This window comes from Lycorma delicatula, chromosome 4 (genome assembly GCF_047948215.1).
Source record: "Lycorma delicatula isolate Av1 chromosome 4, ASM4794821v1, whole genome shotgun sequence".
Lineage (NCBI taxonomy): Eukaryota > Metazoa > Arthropoda > Insecta > Hemiptera > Fulgoridae > Lycorma > Lycorma delicatula.
The window spans coordinates 93,843,664-93,863,815 of record NC_134458.1 but is presented as its reverse complement, the minus strand read 5'-3'; the positions used below and the strand labels follow the sequence as shown (position 1 = coordinate 93,863,815).

The following is a 20,152-nucleotide window of genomic DNA, read 5'->3' as shown; positions in this document are numbered from 1 at the left end:
TATCAAGTTATCAATGGAAATAGGAGGGAAAAATGGATATTATTGCAATTTTTTTTACATTTTGTTTAATAAAAATTAAGCACACCTATTTTAACTGGTGTATAATGAAATAATCATTTCTGATGATATTGTGGAGGCATAAAGCAAATATTTGCGATCATATAGAAAAAATACAAATATGCCCATTTTAAAACAGATATTGCCTGGACTATTAACCAAGTGATGAAATAAATAATTTTACCATCTAAATGTAATATCTATGACAAATAAATATTCTTTACTAAATCGAATATAAAATATACATAAATTTAATTTAAACTACAAAATTTGTTGGTTGTTTGTCTATTTCTATTTAATGCTTTTTATTTAAAATCTCAATTTTCAAATATCACTTGCTCATTAAACAATATATTATTGTTAAAATGTGTATAGTATTTTTTCCAAATTTATGGAATTTCATTTTTATTATTTGAAAAACCTAATACTTCAACAAATTATCCAAATTAATTTTGCATCCATTATCTATAATATTTATGAAAAGATTAGATTTATCAATTCTTTTTTTTTTAATCGCATTTATATGTTCTAATTGTAAATGAATGATTCATTATTCCTATATAAATTTTTACAGCATGCATATTCTGTTTTATATATTCAAGTTTTTCAAGTAGTATTATTTCTTTTAAAGATGCTGTTGTTATTTATAAATTGAATATTTTTGTTTTGTATTATACAGTGTCCCATTTAAAATTCCTTATTTTTATTTAATTGCATCTCCCAAAATAATTACACATATTGACGTGAAACAAAAATTAAAGCCTGTCTCATCAAGTATAACTAAAAATCACATTATATCACATCACTTCCACATGTGCCTCACCAGTTGCACAAAGAATATCCAGCCAATAGGCAATTTCTTATCATGTTCGTGGAAACATTTCTGGTGTGATGGTTGAAATGGCATTTTAAATGCTCTCGCACAGTTCCTGTATGTTTGCTACATTTGTTGTATACACCCTGTCTTTGACATAATCCTAGAAGAAGAAGAAGTCCAGAGGGGGTTTTGTCTAGCAGTCTGGGTGACCAGGCAATTGAACCATCTCTTTCGATCCACCTACCAGGAAACATCTCATTACCTCAAGGAGCCAGTGCGGGGTGCCCCATCTTGCTGGAAGAGGATATTAAGATGCTTATCCTCAGTTTGGAGAAACACAAACTGCTCCAACATGTCAAGATATGAAATGCCCATTACAGTACTTTTAGCAAATAAGAAGGGTCCTATGACTGCATCTTCCATGAGACCACACCACTTATTAAGTTTAAAACTGTTTCTCTCAAACTCATTTATCTCACGAGGAGACTCTGACCCCTAGATTCTTATGCTATTAACATGGCCTGACACGTGAAATGTGGCCTCATCAGAAAACTTAATCAATGACAGAAAGTTAGGATTCTGATCAATGCGTTCCAACATGTTTTCTGCAAAAGCTACTCTTTTCTTTGGCTTATCTTTTGGTTTCACTGCTACGCTTATGCACAACTCTGTAGATGGTTGATTTTGGGATATTCAGTTCCTGCAAGGCTCTACAAATGGATCTACATGGGCTTCTTTGAAGTGTTTCGGTGATACACTCCACATTCTCTTCTGATACTCTTTATCAGACACTGCTGTGCTTTTTAATCACTGAACCATTCTATAAAAAGTTTTCTTTCCATGCCTTAATTCTCTTCGCATCTGGGGGGGGGGGGGTCTCTCTCATACAGCTGAAAGCATTGTCATTGCACAGCCACTATTGACTGAAGTTCTGCATACCACCAAACAATCGTGTGCTTTTTCTGCAAGTGTTGCCATTTTTAATCTTACTGTATTCACCACGACACCTGGTGTGAATTTCAAAAATCACAATTTCCACCAAAACTGGTACAGTTCAGCTACTGGTTGGCACCTGGAGAGAAACAATATTCCTATTAATTTATGGTAGCAGAATAAAAATAGGACCTTGTAAATCCTATAACCTTAACCTGTTGAGAAACTTAAAACCGAACCAAGCCGACCCAAACTGCTATTATTTGAGTGTCACCTTTTACACTGCTGCTGCTACTAGTTCCACCATTGGTTGTATATGTTACTACTATCATTTATTGTTGCAAATTGTAAAGTGGTCATGCTTCGGCCCAGTATAGTTTCATCTTTTGCAGTTGTGCTTTTCTAAAGTACCTTGTTCAATTGAGAAAGATTGCTATAGTGGAAGCTTGTGTGTATTGTGGTTCCTTTCAAGAAATGCTTTAAATATTCACAGAAAAGTTTCCAAACACCACTATCCCCCATAAAGAGTAGCATACATGATTTGGTTAAAAGTGGTGTAAAATGGGTTTGATTTCAAGCATAAAATGAAATAGACAATCTTCTGCTAGGATTCCAGAGGCCATAGCCAATAATCAAGGAAGATTTTTGCCAGTCCGAAAAAATTTATACATGAGTTATCACAACAGACTTGTTTAAATACACATCTTGCTACAAGGTTCTTCGTGATTTAAATATGAAACCATATTTTGTTACAACTGTGCAACAACTTAAGAGAACAGATAAACTAAAACTTAACAAAAAATATAATGCTATAATTTAGTCAACCAATATATGATGGTGGTCCAGAAAGTAACTTATGTTTGTGCCTAGCGTGGAGGTGGGTGGGGATAGAGCTGCCATCTTGGTGTCAAAATGTTTCTACACTCAATCAATCTGTCGTAGCATGTAGACTGTGATTTTTCTACTTTGTTCGTCGTGAATTATTGAAATGTGCGCTTCAATAGAAAATCCCACAAGTTGTGAGGTGCATTCAGTGATTAGGTTTTTACTGACAAAAATCTCAAACCAATTGAAATTCATTGGCAACTTTGTGAGGTATATGGAGATGTAATAATGAGTGAAGGTGAAGTGAGACAGTGGTGCATTCAGTTTAAAAATGGCTACACCAATGTTCATGATGAGAACTGCAGTGGTCAGCCTAGTCTTGTAACTGATGAACTGACAATGAAAATCAATGTTAAAATTTGTGAAAATCACCGCATTACGATTACGGAAACTCTCGCTTCATTTCCCCCAAATTTCACGAAGTTTACTGCATGAAATTGTATTGGGGTAGCTTGGTTATGACAAGTGTTGTGCAAGATTGGTGCCAGAAATCTAAGGAGGCAGATTTCTACAGAAGGAATTGAAAAGCTTTTGCATCATTATGATAAGTGCCTCAATTTAAATGGCGACTATGAAGAAAAATAGTTCAAGATGGTCCTTTTCAAACATATATAATAAATTTTTTTTTTTTATTTGGTTGGTTTTTATTTCAAAACGTAAGTTGCTTTCTGGACAGCCCTCTTATTTCTCAGTTTAAAATTAGACCTTTCTGTATTATATTTATTATAATCTTTTTGTTTATCATTGGTGGAGAGGGGTTTATTCATTTTAGGTGTTAGTTGTAACATTGTACATTTTATTTGTTATAACTAATTATAATTTTCTCATTTCTTTAAAGTATTTTTACAAAACAGACACAAAAGTTTGCTGTGACTTGGTATTTTGCCCATTTTTAATTATCTTGCTCTTCTGATGAAAGCATGAATAGCCAAAAACACTCAGTTTTTTTTTTTTTTAATACATTCTTAGTAAAGATTAGTTTTATTTATAATTATTAATATTTTAATATTGATTATATAAACTGATTATAGTAGTGTTTGTTTCTTAAGTATTTTTATAATTACATTAATTTAAATCTGTTTTGCAATTTTTTCTTTGTGTTTATTGTCATGTTTCAGGAAAAAATAATCATCATCAGATGTGGTTATAAATGTCCATTATTGTAAAATATGGTGACAGATAAAATAAAATAAAATACCATACAATTAAAACATATGATTATACAAGTCAATGTAGCACACCTGTATAGGTGTGCTACCTAGTGGTTTCCTGCAAACTGTTAGTTAAATGTCTGTATGGAGTTTTTTCTTTATGTATGTTTTTACTCTGCCTTCATAATATAATTGTACAAACTGTTAGACTTGCATGTTTACTATTCTTTCTGAATTTTTAAACTATATGTTTTGACTTTAATAATAAACTTGTAATCAATATTTACTGTAAAAGTTTATTTGTATAAATTGTATTTTTTTTTTTTTTTTTGAAAGCAATTGTTTATGAATTCGGGTAGTAAGAGTCAGCATATATATCCATTGTTGGTGATTTTCTATATATTTTGAATGTAAATAATTCTGAAAATTTTTGTACTGATTGAGATAATTTTTTGCTGTTATTGTTTTCTATTTCTAATGTAAATTAATTTTATGGTTAATATTATTCATACACTTAAGTAAAGGTTCAATTTGTCTGTATTTACCATGGAGTATAATAAAAAGTGTCATCACCTTTTGAATATAAGAAAGTTTTGCAGCTGGATTTTGGTGAGAGAGTTTGTTCCTGTTTTCTCAGTAATTAAATTTCAGCTAATAATCCACTTAAGGAAGTTTATTCTTTTTCATTAAAAAAGAATAATAAAAATTGTTAAATGTGAAGTAATTTTTTTGCAGTATTATAGTAAAGATATGTTCTATTATTTATTTTTAAATGTTGACTTTTTCCAAATAATTCTGATTACATTTACTGTTTAACTTTGTAATCTACATTTAACATGCTAGCAGTAATAGACAGCTATAACCATACCTGATGATACTAAAACTTGTTACTGAAATCTAGCATTAAACAGAGAAAAATGTTTTAGAGAAATTAAAATTAAGTTACTTGTATAATATTTTTAATTGAGTATTATATGTGCACTGTTTGTTTACCAGATAGATCAAAGCAATACTCCTATTCCTGCTTATTATCTTGATTCATATTCAGTTGGATGGTTTGTTTAAGTGGTTCAAATCACATCTTTTTTGTACCATATAAACAAACTGTAGTAAAGGAAATTCTTGCTAGATTTCTAATACATGTACTGAATTGAGGCCAAGAGATATTTTTTTTTATCACTCCACTAGTTTTGAAGCTCTTGATTGAAGATACAGGTTTGCATATTATGCAATAAAATTTAGCGATACATTATTATTTTGGAAGTTTCATGATCAGTTTCGCTACCTGAATTTCCACTTTCAGAGAAAACTAGAAGCTTCAGTTATATTTTTGTCTTTTTTTCCAGTTTTCCCTGAATTTTATTTTCTTATATGTTAGATATACAGGTGGTTTTTTTACAGCCAGATGCTCTTTGTATTATAAAACCATTAGTAATGCCATCACTCATCATGTAAATGAACAGTTATGTATCCACTACTATGTCCTCAACTTACAAGCAATCTCCTCCTGTGATCACCATGCTGGAATTATTATTCATTTTACCCAAAAAAACATGAGGGTGACCAAATGGTAGTATCTAGAATATACATACATATATATATATATATATATATATCTGTTTGGTGAAAATTGTATAGCATCAAATATAAGTGGCAAAAAAGTAGAACTTTTGAAATATGTAGTGGCCACTATGTCCTGTTGGCAACACTGATTTATGCAGAAGCAATCTTTTCACTCAGTCATCATGGAGTAGTGAAACAGTCAACAGTGTGCTTTCACCACAAAAAGGTGTATTCCATCAAATTACATACAAAAAACTCAAATTAAAAACTTTGAAAAGACCGGATCAGCTCTGAAAAAGAAACCAACAGGACAACCAACAAGTGCTTGTACTCCATACAATATTGAGACTGTACATGTTTCAGTCATACAAAGCCCACAGTGTTCAATTCCTAAACAAGCAGCTGCAGTTGGGCTGTCCCAAGAAAGTGTTCGCCAAATTCTTCATTTTAACTTCAAATTTCATTCTTGCAAGTTACAGATTGTGCAAGAACTGAAGGAGACGATCATCATTTCCACTTTGATTTCTGTCAGAAAATCATGGTAAATATTAATGAGGACAATGAATTTCTGGACAAGCTGTGGATGTCAGATGAGGCACATTTCCATCTCACTGGTATGTGAACAAGCAGACCCATCGTTACTGGGCAGACAACAACCCCAATGAAGTTCATGAATGCCCTTTTCACAGCAGAACGGTAACAATATGGTGTGCAGTTTTATCATATGGAATCATTGGACCATACTTTTTCAACTATGAGGAGCTGATCATGATGATACGAGTTGATGTGAACACACTGATCACTTCAGATCAGTGTGTTTACATGCTGCAATCTTTTGTTAAACCTGCATTAAACAGTTTCTCATACCAACACAAAGCCCGATTTCAACAGGATGGTGCGATGTTACAAACTACAAAGCAGCTGTGTGAGAATTATTTGGTAACAGTGTATAAGAGATTATATTTTTTAATTGTAATGTCTAGGTTTCTGTCAGTAAATTTTTTTGTTGCATTTTCCAAAAGTTCCTGTTTTTTTGGGTCGCCGGTATTTCACCTTCAGTATTCGCATCTCTTACAAACTGCTGTTTACCAGCATCTGCTGGTTTTGGTTTAAGCACGAACCTGTTTCTCTACAACTTCAAACTTTTAAGATATGGTATTTACCCATGAGAATATTTGTCTTTGATTCTCAAACTGCTATTTCCTATAAATTAACAGTATATCCCATCAACTCGACAGATGTACACAAATTCATGTTGTCTCACATTAAATATAATAGCACATTTAACCATTTCTTTTATGTTGTTAACTTGAGCAGCAATGAAAACCGCACTCAAGATTATTTACGTAATATATATAAAACTTAATCATTCATCAGTGGTTATTGCCATTCTGTAAAGTAAAAATTTGTTGATCGTCTACTTATATTAGCCATTTCAAAATTAAATTCTCTAAAAAATTTTTTAGATTTCCTTTCATTTGTTTGCAGTTTAACAAAGTTAATTTATGAGAAATCTATAACAGCATTTTTTTACTACAGTTTTTTTGGGTTTTGCATCAGTTTTCTTGGAAATTGCCTAATATGCAGAAGGATAGGATAGAATAAAAAATAAGATATTGTAGGATTTATCTATTTTTCCAAGTTAAACAACATATAAAAGTGCTAAATTTGCTCCTTTATTTTACTACCAAGAATTTCAGCATAGTTTCATTACACCCTTGGAGTTTTTTTTTTTTAGCGCATTCTGTGGGTGTACTTTCATATATTGTAACATGCCGTGTGTATATTATGGAGCATTCTTGTTTCAACACTGTAAGCAGTCATATTGTAGCATTTTTGTTACAAAACAACATTCATAACCATGTTTTGTAATGTCAGGAAAGTATTTAAAAAACCTTTTTTTTTGTATTTTCATTGTTGCTTTTACTGTGTTATTAATAACCCTGGAAAAATAATATATAAATCTATGAATGTGTTCAAAACAGTTAGTTTAACAAAACGACTCGATTAAATGTTAAACTGTCAAATAAATAAGAGATTACTGGTATTGTTCATTGAGAAATATCCAGAATATTTTTTATACAACGTATTCAGATTACTATATAAAGTATTCTACTGCTTTGAGTACATTATTAATATAGTATTATACAATATTATTGTATATTATTAATATTTTCTTTTTTAATATAAAATTAATTTAAACAAAGTAAGTTGTATGCAGAAAAGACTGACTATTAATTTTTGGCTATTTTTTAATTTGATGTATTCTCCTGCATTTGTTGGAAAAGACCCAGGTTCTACCTGGGAGAATTAATTTTGAAAATTTCTTATGTTTCATTGTGTTATGTTAACTTTAGATGTAGAATAATCATTTTTCACTTAATATAAATTGTAAGGTAAAAAAGCTGATAATAAAAAGTATCCATCCTACTTTCATTACCATGGTAGAATTTTCTGTGATATTTCAAATTTACAGTACATTGTTTATGATCTAGTTATTTTCAATCTAGTTATAATGTATTTTTATCTGCATTAAACTGTTTTAGCTTGCATCAAGGCCAACTGTTTTTAAGAAGACACAAGAGATAAGAGCAGTAAAGGAAACATTAAAAAAGAAGCAAGAAGAAAAACGTAAGGAAGCTATCAAATTAACAGCAGATCTCAGAAAAAGGAAACAAGAATTACTAGATAAACAATTAAAAGAACAAAAATTGTTGATAGAAAGATTAGAAAAAGGTGGTGTATTACCTGAACAAAGAGAGACCTTGATGATGACTCTTAAAACACTTCAGGTAATTATAAAAGACATTTCATGAAAATATTTTTGTAACTTTCTTCACTAAAAATCAGTAAAAATAAAAAATTAAAAGAAACCTCATTTCTTTTAATGACGGGGAGCTGTGACTAGCTCCCCGTCACAGCTTCACCTACGCTGTATGGTTATTTGTGTTTCCCATAGCGGTCAATCTTTTTATTTTATGTTTTTTAGTCAAGTAACCTGAGGCTAGTGCAGCTAGTCACACATACAGTGACGGTGGCAGTGGCTGTGTTGGTGGAGCCACTGCGCCATATACTTTCTCACCTCTTAAAAAAAAACCCAAAAATGGTTTTTAAATATTTATCTGAGAGTATTAGCAAGCCCAAATCTACTGAATATCTTGTTTACTGTAGTCAGGATTGGGGAAATTTGCAATCATTGTTCAAAATATTTTTTATTTTCCTTCGTCCCCTTTCAAGGTTGAATTTCAAAAATCTAGAAATTAGTTTATTGACGAAGATTGCACTCGTAAAAAATCAGGTTGTCTTCATTTGTTACAGAGAAATTAAAAAAAATAGCAGGGTTTTGAAAGAAATTCAAAAATTCATTTTAACCCTTGAAACTCAGAATTTCAAAAATCTAGAAATTGGTTTTCAGATATTCATAATCATACAGTTCGAACCCAGCTCACACAGTGATGACATACTCACAGTTCATTAAAGTTTATCTTCAACCACCAAATCTCCACTACTACATAAATATTTTTTTTCAAACTTTTTTGAGATGAAATATATCTAAAAACTGTCTCTCTTATGCCAAGAAAAATTTGGCATAAGAATTCGGGTAAAAATTTGGTTGCAACAAATCAGGTAGTTTTTTTTTTTTTTGTTTATCCCAAACAAACAAAAACCTCTTCCTCTTTATATAATAATAGAGCTATTCTTTTTTTTTTTTTACGATAAATTTTTAAAAACACTAGTAAATTTAAAAAAATGTAAGTGAATACTTACCCTTCGTGAGCTGAAAGCTCTTAGCGGATAAGCTCACCACTATTTTGCTGAAATTCCCATTGGTGTCAATACTATTCTGATAACATTTTTATATGATGTATACTGTTATGTAGATTATAAAATAGAAATGTATATGTTAATCAATTTTATCACGGTCTTCATTTTAATATAATCTCTATATAATTTATTTTATTTGATCTCATTATATGTGTATTAAGATTATCATATAATCTCTCTCTCTCTCTCTATATATATATATATTTTTTTTTTTTTTTTTTTTTTCTGATGCCGTCACTGTTCACCATAAGGACTGCCTGTGTAGTGAACATCTTTACTCATAAAGAAAGGAACTCTGATTGGTGCCTCATGTACCTCAAATGCTTTACAGCAATAAGGAAGACTAGGATAGTCAGAATAAAGCAATAAAAGTGTATAGCTTTCTGCTTTGAAATGACGTGTGTATGCATATAAAATAAGGTTACATATATACATACATATAAACTAGTATGCACATATTAAACAAAATTTATATAATATACACTGTTATAATGTACATTTAAAATAATATAAACTTTACACTCGCTCATTTGCAAATTTCAAAATACAGAATTAATGAGAGGTCTTTACACCCAAATAATTGCTTAATTGCTTAATTGTTTTCATGATATCCCTCACTGTCAGTAACTTATTTTTTATTAGTAAATTGATGTGGTCTGTAGTATACAAAGGGCACTAGGAAGGTTTTGCAACATGACTATTTTTTTTATATGTTTCAAAATAATTTCCACCACACATTATACTTCTCCATCCTTTGAAACCAGTCTTCAAAGAAACCCTCCTCTGTTTCGTTAGAGATCTGGGTAGTCGTTCCAAGCCCTTTTTAGGCCATCATTGCTCATAAAATGCCTCCCTTTCAATCTTTTTCATCTGGGAGAACAGCACAAAGTCACATGGAGTGAGATCAGGGTTGTAGGCAGGGTGCTCTAACAGTTTTATTCCAGTGCTGGCCAAATAATTGAAGCAAACTATGGAGTGGTGCACTGGAGAGTTATTGTAGTGAAGAAACCATGTTTTAGTCCTTGAGTTTTGGCACAGCTTCTTGAGAGCTTCAAGAGCTTTAGATAGGCACTCCTCAGTATACCATTTCTCTGTAATTGGTAATTGTCTTCTAAGTTTCAACACAACTCACTATAAAACTCCTCTTACATTAAAAAATACAGCCACCAGTCTCTTCTTCACTGGTTTGGATTTTCAAATAGCCATGGGGGATCTTCTCATCTTCAAATAGCCACACTTTGTTCTGAGCCTTGGTCGGGAGTCATAATAGTACAACCAAGTTTCATCACCTGTCACAATACTGTTCACATAGGGAGATTTCCCACTTTCATACTTTTTCAGCATTTCACAACACAATGAAACACAACATGCCATTTGATCGTCAGTTAAGTTATGTGACTCCCAAAGAATACAAAGCTTTTTAACCTGAAGGTAATCTTGCAGAGTAGCACAAACTGCTGGTGTATTAATGCCCAAGAACACCTCTATTTGGTTATTTGGTAGTAGATCACACGCCTGTCTGCCTCAAGCACTTTTCATACTGCAGCAATATTTCCTTCAGTCCCAGAAGAAGGTGACCAATCTAACCTTGGAACTTCCTCAAAGCTAAAATTTCCTCTTTCAAACTTTCAGTACACATAAATATTGAACATTGAGGACAATTCTCTCCAAGCACAGGAGTCATTTGCTCAAAACTGTCAACATTTAATCCATATGCAAAATTGCCTGGTATTCAGTTTTCTACTGCCTCTTTTCAGTAACGCAGCTAAAAAGAAAATGATACTGAAGCAGTGACTAGAGTTGCTATAGTGCAGGTTGGGACCTGTTAAAATATGCGCTAATTTGTGACCACTTGTGTTGATACATTCCATCATATGCAAAACTTTTCTAGTGTCTTTCTATTTGTGAATTACATTAAAAGATATTTTATGTTGGCAGGCATACCAGTACTGATAACTCTCAGTTTATTTTTAGAATAAAGATATTTATTTTTTGCCTCATAAAATATTTGATTTAAGTGTAGCCAATTTCATCGTCCTCATGAGTGGACCACTCATAAAAACCACTGAACCAGTGATTTGTAAAATTGAATTTTTTTATCAGATCTTTATGATTATCATTCATTATTTTTTGATTAATTACTGATTATTATTCTTACAGGAAAGTATAGAGAAGATTCGGAAAGATCTTGCATCTGTTGTTACGAAGATGAACGTGGCTAAGTCTTCTAGCCCAGTCAAGGTAACGCCTGAAATGGTGAAAAAGACTCGTGAAGAGGTAATTAATATAATTTTATCTGTAAAATACTTAATGTTGTAGCTTAGAAGAAGGTGACCCATTTTTTTCTTTTCATCTGTTTTTTTTTTTAATCGCTTCTTTCTATTAACATTTTATTTTGAGCTTATTAATTTTTAGTTATGTTTTTAAAGTTTCTTCAAAATTCTTTATTAATTTTTTCCACTTAATTTAATTATACTTGTTAAGACATGTTAATATATTTTTTTTTTTGTAATCATGTTGTTTTCATAAATGACTGCACAAACCAGAATACAAATTGTTCTCTTGCTTTTTACTCTTTATATTTCTTATTAAGCACTCATTCAGATGAATGAAAAAGATATTTGTTGTTTTCCATCTTGTTTTTGTGTACATTTAACCAGTTTATTGATTTCTGCAGTTTTTTATTATGTTTATTTTTTATTCTTATAATTGTAAATGGTTATTGTGATTTTCTTGCTTTTATTACTACAAATTTCAGCCCCAAACATTAAAACTAATAATTTAATTTTGTAATATTTGAATGGTTTCATTTTGGATGATTGAATTTGTATATCTGTCACATACTGCTGCTCTATATTCATGTCAGAATTCATTTATTTATCTGAACCGATATAGGCTTTACTTAAATCTTTATTTCTTCAATGTTTGACATCTGCCTTTCCCTTATGTTAATCTTCTTTTTTTTATCATCACTGATATGTGTTCTGAGCTGATTTATATTATGTATTACTTTCCACTATTTGAGTAAACTTTTCTATAATTTTAAAGTATTGTTGTAAACCATTTTGCTTCATAGTTATATTTTTAGTCATATGTGTTTAGAGCAAACTTCCTTTAACTCTATTCTTCTGTTAAAATTTGTAAAAACCTTATTAAAAGGCCTGTTAATATTAAAAATCCTATAGTTTTAATAAAGATCAAGCTCCAATTTTTCTTTCTTTTATTGGAAATGTATTGTGTGGTAAATGGTTTACCCTAGTATTATCCTAATAATGTTAGCTATTTCAAGGATGATAAATAGTGACATAGGTATCGAAGACCTAAAGAAGATTGTCCTCTTATCATAGTTTCTGAGTGACTATGCAGTGATTGTGGTTCTATTCAGTGAAGGGTTGTGATGTTTTATGGCATACCCAAACAAAAGCAATAAAAATAAATTGTATGGTTCAGATCCTGCCACCATTAAGCTGTTGATTTCTCCTGTTGCCGATAAATAAGAATCTACTTTTGAATGATGATTAATGAGATACTGCATGGTTTTTGTAGGCTTGGCAGTTTAGCTACTGTGACAGAAAACTTGTTAAGCTTTCTGCTGCTAGACAGCCAAATCGTAGTCAGACTAGAGATTAATTGTGCCTTATTGACTGCTTTATTCCCCTGATTTTCCTACAATTTGCGTTTAACTAAAAGTTAAAAATTCTGATGACATTCATCTATAGTTGTTTTCAAAAAGCAGTGAAAAGTAGTTATTTCCAAAAAATCAAATGATAAAAAAGATATGGAGAAATTCTCTATATATTTAATACTATTCTATTCAAGTGTGGGAACCATATGCAGCTGCATCTCTTGTTTGCTAGTCGGTGAAATTTTAGTGCATCTCATTCCTGGAACACCAAGTCAGGATGTGTTGTTTATTAGAATCCAGTGGTTGTGATAGTAACTGAGTACTTGCCCCATAAATCTTGGCCTGTTAGTGACCACTTTATTTGCTGTTAAAATGAAATGTATACTTCTCTAGCCTCTGCATAGTTTGACAGAGTCCGTAGCTCTTAATCCACACATGTAAATACCATCTGTAGTTTCTTGAACCCAGGTCAGCTATTAACTCTATGGCCATAATATCAAAACGTCCATGTATCAGCTTTGATTTGTGGGACATTCATGGTGACATGGGTAGAAAGGGAAGGCTATAATTTCAAATCTAGAGAGGCCTGGGCTGAGCTCCTCTTATATCATTATACTTTTCATCCTGAATCGATGAAAGACTGCCTTACTTTGCCATCAGGTGAGACCTGGGCTTCTGGGAAGTTAGCTTCGCTTGTTTAGTTGCTTTCTCCAGATCAGCTTGTGCTGTGATTCAGTTGGAGAAAGTTGATTGGACTGTGATAGAGTTAGCCATGCCTGAAGCTCATAGGCCTAATCAGATATGCTAATGGTGGCGGTTTTTTAAATGTTTGATTAATAAGTTATACAAAGATTTCATGTTACTCTTATTACTTGACTTTATTCCATTATATTCATTTTATTTGTACATAAACATAACTTCAGTGTATTGTAAAACTGTCTTTATTGGACATGGTCATGATCATTTTTGTGGGTATGTCATAATGTAATCCTTCAATGTAGTCGGTCATTTTTATAGAAATAATCTTTAGCTATATTCTTGAAATCTCACTTCTAGCAACTTCATTTGTATACCGTATAATCAAAAACTGTTTTATGTATTTACTTGTTATTTTCTTGATGTTATGTGTCAAACATTTCTTGATGTTATGTGAAGTGAGTTTTCACTTTCTGCTCTTACAATGATCACTATTCATAATATCCCTTTGATTGCCTTCATGAGGAAATGAAAAACATAGCTAAAAAAGTAACTTCATAATGATTTATTTAAAAATTTAAGTAAAAAAGTATTAATATTATTATTTTTGTTTCCAGACTCAAAGACAGATTTTAGATGCTGAATTAGATATTTTCAATCAACAGCAGGAAGGAAAGGATACAACAGATCTTCAAAAACGTGTTTTAGAATTAAAAATGCGTGCTAAAACTTTAGGATTGCTCAACAGTGGAACTGGTCCTTCTCGTTATTCCATAAGAGGGAAATATAGAACTAGGTAAAAATCTATGTAATTTAATTTTTTTTGGCTAAAAAATGTATAAGTGATAGCTACTTCTTAGCTATGCAGGGTGTATGACAAAGTTCTTCCAGGACTTTCGTTACCTATTCTCCTCGTGGAAATAATGGAAACGTTTATGTCCTAAAATGCTTCATTTGCAGTTACAGCTAGTGAAAGATTTTGCTCGGATTTCAACTACCCTGGTGAAATAAGGTCATACTGAAATTTTTTGGCCATTAATTAAGGAACAGAATTAATTATTTCTTATGGTTATTGACCTGAAAAATCAAATAAAATAGGTCCCAGAATTGTTTCTGAAGTAGTTTTTAAGAAATCTGGAGTGAAAATTAAGAAATTTGGGTAAAAATCCATGTTTTTTTATGTATAATGGTAATAAACACATAAAACTTTTTAACAAAACGTGCAGAGAATTTAATTCTAAATAAAATAGTGTAATATAAATTGAATGAATTTGAATTTTATTTAGAAACAATACACTAGATCATAATGAATTATACATACAAGTTTATGATAAATGTTCAAAAATGACCCCGCCATTTTTAACACATTTCTTGGCCCACTTCTGTACTGCTTTTGTTGCTCTTTTTAGTTCTTCAGGGCTGCCCTTAAGTTTCTCAGCTGCATTCATAATGTGGACAATTAATTCCTCACGAGAATGAATTTTTGTTTTAATACAATATTTTTCATCCATCCCCAGATACAAAAATCTAAAGTTGTTAGATCAGGCGATCTTGGTGGTCAGGAATATGGACTTCCACAACCAATCTATTTCTCAGGGAAATGATGATTTAAGTGAGTGGAAATGGCACAAGAGGAGGTGCACCATCATGCTGAAAGTATACTTTGCATCTTGGCACTAGAGAAACATCTTTTAGCAACTGTAGCAATTCTTCTTGAAGAAAGTGTAAGTAGACCTCAGCATTTAAGCGACCAGATAATATGAACAGTATAAACAGTTGATTGTGAAGAAGGCGCACCATACATTAATAGTAAATCTATATTGAAAATTGCCTTCTACTATTTCATGAGGATTTACTTCTGCCCATGTATGCTCATTGTGTAAGTTGGTGAAGCATTGTCGGGTGAAATTTGCCTTGTCAGTAAAAAAAAAACATAATTACATATTTATAAAAAAAATATACTTGTCAATCTTATTCCACCAGCTACGAAGCAGACTGTCTTCTGGGTATAGATGTTGAATTGACTGTTTATGATAAGGATAAAACTTGTTTTGTTTAAGTGTCCTCAAAACCAACAAATGCAAAACTTCAAACTGCTTAGAAAGATGTCATGTATTGACTCCTGGCCTGTGCGTAACTGCATTGATAAAAATGTCATTAATAACAGCGTCATGTTGGACAGATTGGATTGTTCGTAGCTGGTACGAATACCAGATAGTAAACCTGTTTCCTGAAGATGGCATAAAGTCATGTTAATTGTTTCAGGATCTGGAATCCTGTGATTCAAAAAACTTATTTCATATTCTATTGCAGCAGCTGTAGCATTCCCATTGCACACACCCAAAATGAATTCCATTTCAGCGTACTCATCTGTTGCAAATAAGTATGGTATTACTTCAGTTACAATCAAATTAAACTAAAATTTTCAGAAAACCTTTGCTAACAACAGCACAGTTCACAGTACCCGATTTACTTAATGTACCTTACAGTAAGATTTAAAAACTAATACAGTATTGCACATTGTTGAAGAGTTGTTGTTATTTTATTGACAACTTTGAAATAATAATTTTTAAAATAATTTATTTCTGTAATTAATAAAAAAGTTATTATTTTTAGTAATTTTTATTTTAAAATTATTGTATAATTTCCATTTTTTTTATTTTAATTTGTAACAGTAAATTCTGTTTTTACTAATTTTTCACATTATAAAAAAAAATTGGTTTTTATTTACATAAAATTACTTTCGTGACAAATTTAATTATGTACTATTTCTAAATAGAATTTGAATTTTTTAACTTTTCTTTGTTTTATTCAACTTATCTTATATCATTTTGTTCAGAATTAAATTTTCTACAAGTTTTTTTTAAAAGTTTTATGTGTTTATTACAACAAAGTTATCTCAAACATAAAAGAAGGGTTTTTACCCCAATTTCTTGATTTTCACTTCAGATTTCTCAAAAACTACTTCAGATACAGTTCTAGGACCTATTTCATTTGATTTTTCAGGTCAATAACCATAATAAATCACCAATTCTGTACCTTAATGTAAAAATTTCAGGGCAACCTCATTTAACCAGGGTAGCTGAAATCCAAACAAAATCTTTCATTAACTGCAATTCACAAATGAAGCATTTTAGGACATAGGTTATATGAACTTTTTCCATTACTTTCACAAGCAGAATAGATTTTGAAAGTCCCAGGAGAACTTCGTGATACACTCCGTATATGTCTTCTGCATAAAAATTATTAATGTGTTTCATAAAATAGACAGATTTAAATTAGGCTACTGTGGCACTGGTAAGTGCCGGGAAAGATGGAAAATAATTTATCTCAAAGTAATTGTAACCTCTTCTGAATTGATGGTTCTCCCTCTATTCACCTCTTTCCTTATCCTTGATTCCTTCTTTCTGGATAGATATTATAGGGTTTGGATTAACCATCACTCTATTCTTATCTGAAGGTTTCACAAAGGCCTAACTAGTGGCCAATGATCCTGTCACATGAAGTCAGATATCTTATTCCTCTTAATGTTAGTCTGTCTGAAACATGTTTTACTTCTTTTTCATAACTTGTTAATATCTTATATTTTCCAAATGATTATAGATATTCCCCTTGTGGGAAGTAGACCAATAATGAGGTTAGTTATTGATGACTACTGTTTTATCATATATAGGGAACTCAGAAATAACTTGACTTAAATGTTGTGTATGAACTTTATACAATTGTATGTATCACTAGCTATTTGAATCAACAAAATTCTCTAGTAGCTGCCTGTATTCTGTAGGTTGACTGTTATTTTTGTTGTATCTGAAGCTGTTATTATTTCCAAATACCTACAAGGAAGTTTGATGATTTTTATGATGGCTGATAATACAAAATGTAGTGTATATGAAGCTGCTTTTAGAAAAATCAATTACTGAAACATTTTTAATGCTTCAAAGGAACAAATTTGAAAATACATACAAATTCTTTATAAAGGTTTGGTCAGAAATGAAACTTAGTGCTACTGTTATGATCCAGAAACAAAACACTCTTCAAAGCTATTCAAAATGCTCCAGATTCAAGCAGACCCAAGCAACCACCATTGAACCATTATTAAAACCATGTTATATTCAAACAGAATCACAAATACGAGGGTTAATTTTTTTCAAGGTCCGATCGGGCGAAATTAAAACCACAGTGAAAATAAAAAATTTTTTATTTGTAACAAGTACTTACACAGTTACGCTATTTCTCTACATAGTCACCACTCCGATTTAGACATTTGTCGTAGCATGGTACCAACTTTCCAATACCCTCGTCATAGAACGGAGCCGCCTGTGTTTTCAGCCATGTTTCTATGTTGGTCTGCAACTCGATGTGTGTGCCAAAATTTTGCCCTCCTAGCCAGCGTTTCATGTGAGCAAAGAGGTGAAAATCGGATGGAGCCAAGTCTGGGCTGTGTGGTGGGTGATCAAACACTTCCCAACAAAAACACTGCAGGAGCTTCTTTGTTACAGCTGCAGTGTGCGGCCAAGCATTGTCATGAAGAAAGACAATGCCTGATGACAACATTCCTCTTCGCTTATTCTGAATTGCCCTTCGTAGATGTTGAAGAGTCACGCAGTATGAGGCTGCAGTGATGATCGTGCCACGTTCCATGAATTCCACCAAAAGAACTCCATTCCGGTCCCAGAACACAGTAGCCATACACTTTCTGTTGGAGAAGGTTCGCTTGAACTTCTTTGGTTTACTGGGAGAATGAGAATGCATCCACTGTTTGGATTGTTCTTTTGTTTCTTCAGTTTCGAAATGGACACATGTCTCGTCTTCTGTGACAATTTTGTTCAAAAAATCTTCTCCTTCATTGTGGTAGCGCTGGAGAAATGTTAGGGAAGCATCCATTCTTATTGTTTTGGGTGGACAGCAGCTTGGGAACCCATCTCGCTCACAGTTTGCAGTACTGAAGTCTCTCACTCACAGTGGTGTAGAGAGCTGACCTTGAAATTTCAGGAAACGAAACACTCATTACAGAAATTGTGAACCGACGATTTTCTCGAATTGCCTCATCCACTTGCTCAACAGATCATCGGTTGCCTGCATCATGAACATCTGCACATCCTGCTTTAAAGTTCCTGCACCATTGTCGCACTTTGCTGTCACTCATTGAAGTTTCACCGTACACATTACTTATTCGTCAATGAATTCCAGCTGCATTACACCCCTCAGCCTGAAGAAATCGAATTACCACACGCACTTCACACTTGATGGGAGATGCTATTGTTATAGACACGTGCTAGCTGCGTGTTCAGAACTAAATGAAGTGACGCAGCATGATTGAAGGCCATACTAGAGACGCTGAGCAACACATATGCGCAAAGGTTCATCCGATTTTTGTGCGGGTTTTTCGTGACCGATTGGACCTTGAAAAAAAATAACCCTCGTAGTTAATAAATCTCAGGTAAACTGAATCTAAGATTTTATTTGGAGTGTTAAAATGATTGATAATGTAGAAGAAACTACCTAACATGTGGAGCAGTAATGTTAAATCCTTCACCATGACAACGTCCCTCCCCACACAATTATAAATGTTCAGCAGTTTTTGGGGGAAAACACAATTTGACAGCTCTTGCATATCATTTTTATTTATTAAACATCACCCTATATGAATGTTTATTTTTCTTAAAAAATAAATTTCAAGTGTAACAGAAATATTTTGCTATGTCAAAAACTGAAAAAGGAAACATGTGAGGCTTAGAACTCCATTGGCACTGAAACCTTGAAGAAATATTTTATCAGTGAGATGAGTAAATGAAGTTGGAAGGAAAGAATTTTAAAGGACAAAAGTGGTAAGTTGTAAAAAATTGAATAATCCTTTTTTTTTTAAATACTCTGGTAATTTTTTGGTTTTTCCCATTTATTGTCTAGCATTTGTATTTGTACTGCAAGTTCATTATCTTGATTATTTGTTCACATTAAACTCATTTCTTTATAAATTTGCCCTTCCATATCCATGGACTCCCTTATCTTTCATAGTTCACCACATACTGGATGAAGCTGTTAGTGTTTGAGATTAGCTAGAATAGGTACAACAATTATGAGTGATAGACCAACATCTGAGCAGAACATATAGGCAAACTTTTTTGATATTCACAAAATATGCAGGATTAAACCATTGTAGCAAATGTTAAAAATATTAATTGAAATGTTCATTAATATTTGCGAGTCATTTGGAAGTGATATGTTATTAATTGTGTTCAGCTTTTGTTTTGTATAATTTTTCTTTTGGATTGTATAATTTATTTTTATTTTTTACGATTGAAAATTAAGTGATGTTCACTTCAGACTCTCTTAAATAATAATTATAAGAACTTTTATTTTAATCAGAATTAATGAAGATTATTTACATTGCACATTTTACTTTTTGTTTCAGTCGTGGTCGTGGATCATTCCCTCATGCATCCATTGATCACCGCCCAACTAAAATACTAGTCTCAGGTTTTGAAAAAATAACTAAGACCGACATACTGGCACATTTTGCAGTAAGTAAAAAATATTTTTAATTAAATTTTATACTTAAAATTTTTGTATTGTTTCTAAAATTTCTTCGTTTTATTTCTA

At 31.9% G+C, this 20,152-nt stretch overlaps 1 protein-coding gene across 4 annotated transcripts in view; it reads left to right on the top strand.

The window, feature by feature from the left end:
* The window catches only part of swm (Zinc finger protein swm), a 108,068-nt gene that overhangs the window by 72,402 nt on the left and 15,514 nt on the right, over window positions 1-20,152 (top strand). For 3 of the 4 annotated variants that reach the window (XM_075363688.1, XM_075363693.1, XM_075363692.1), the window contains 4 exons: window positions 7,953-8,198; window positions 11,392-11,508; window positions 14,170-14,348; window positions 19,965-20,073. In XM_075363688.1, the coding sequence (XP_075219803.1) occupies window positions 7,953-8,198; window positions 11,392-11,508; window positions 14,170-14,348; window positions 19,965-20,073 (651 nt within the window). The remainder of the gene's footprint in view (window positions 1-7,952; window positions 8,199-11,391; window positions 11,509-14,169; window positions 14,349-19,964; window positions 20,074-20,152) is intronic. The other variant, XM_075363689.1, reaches the window with a different exon arrangement.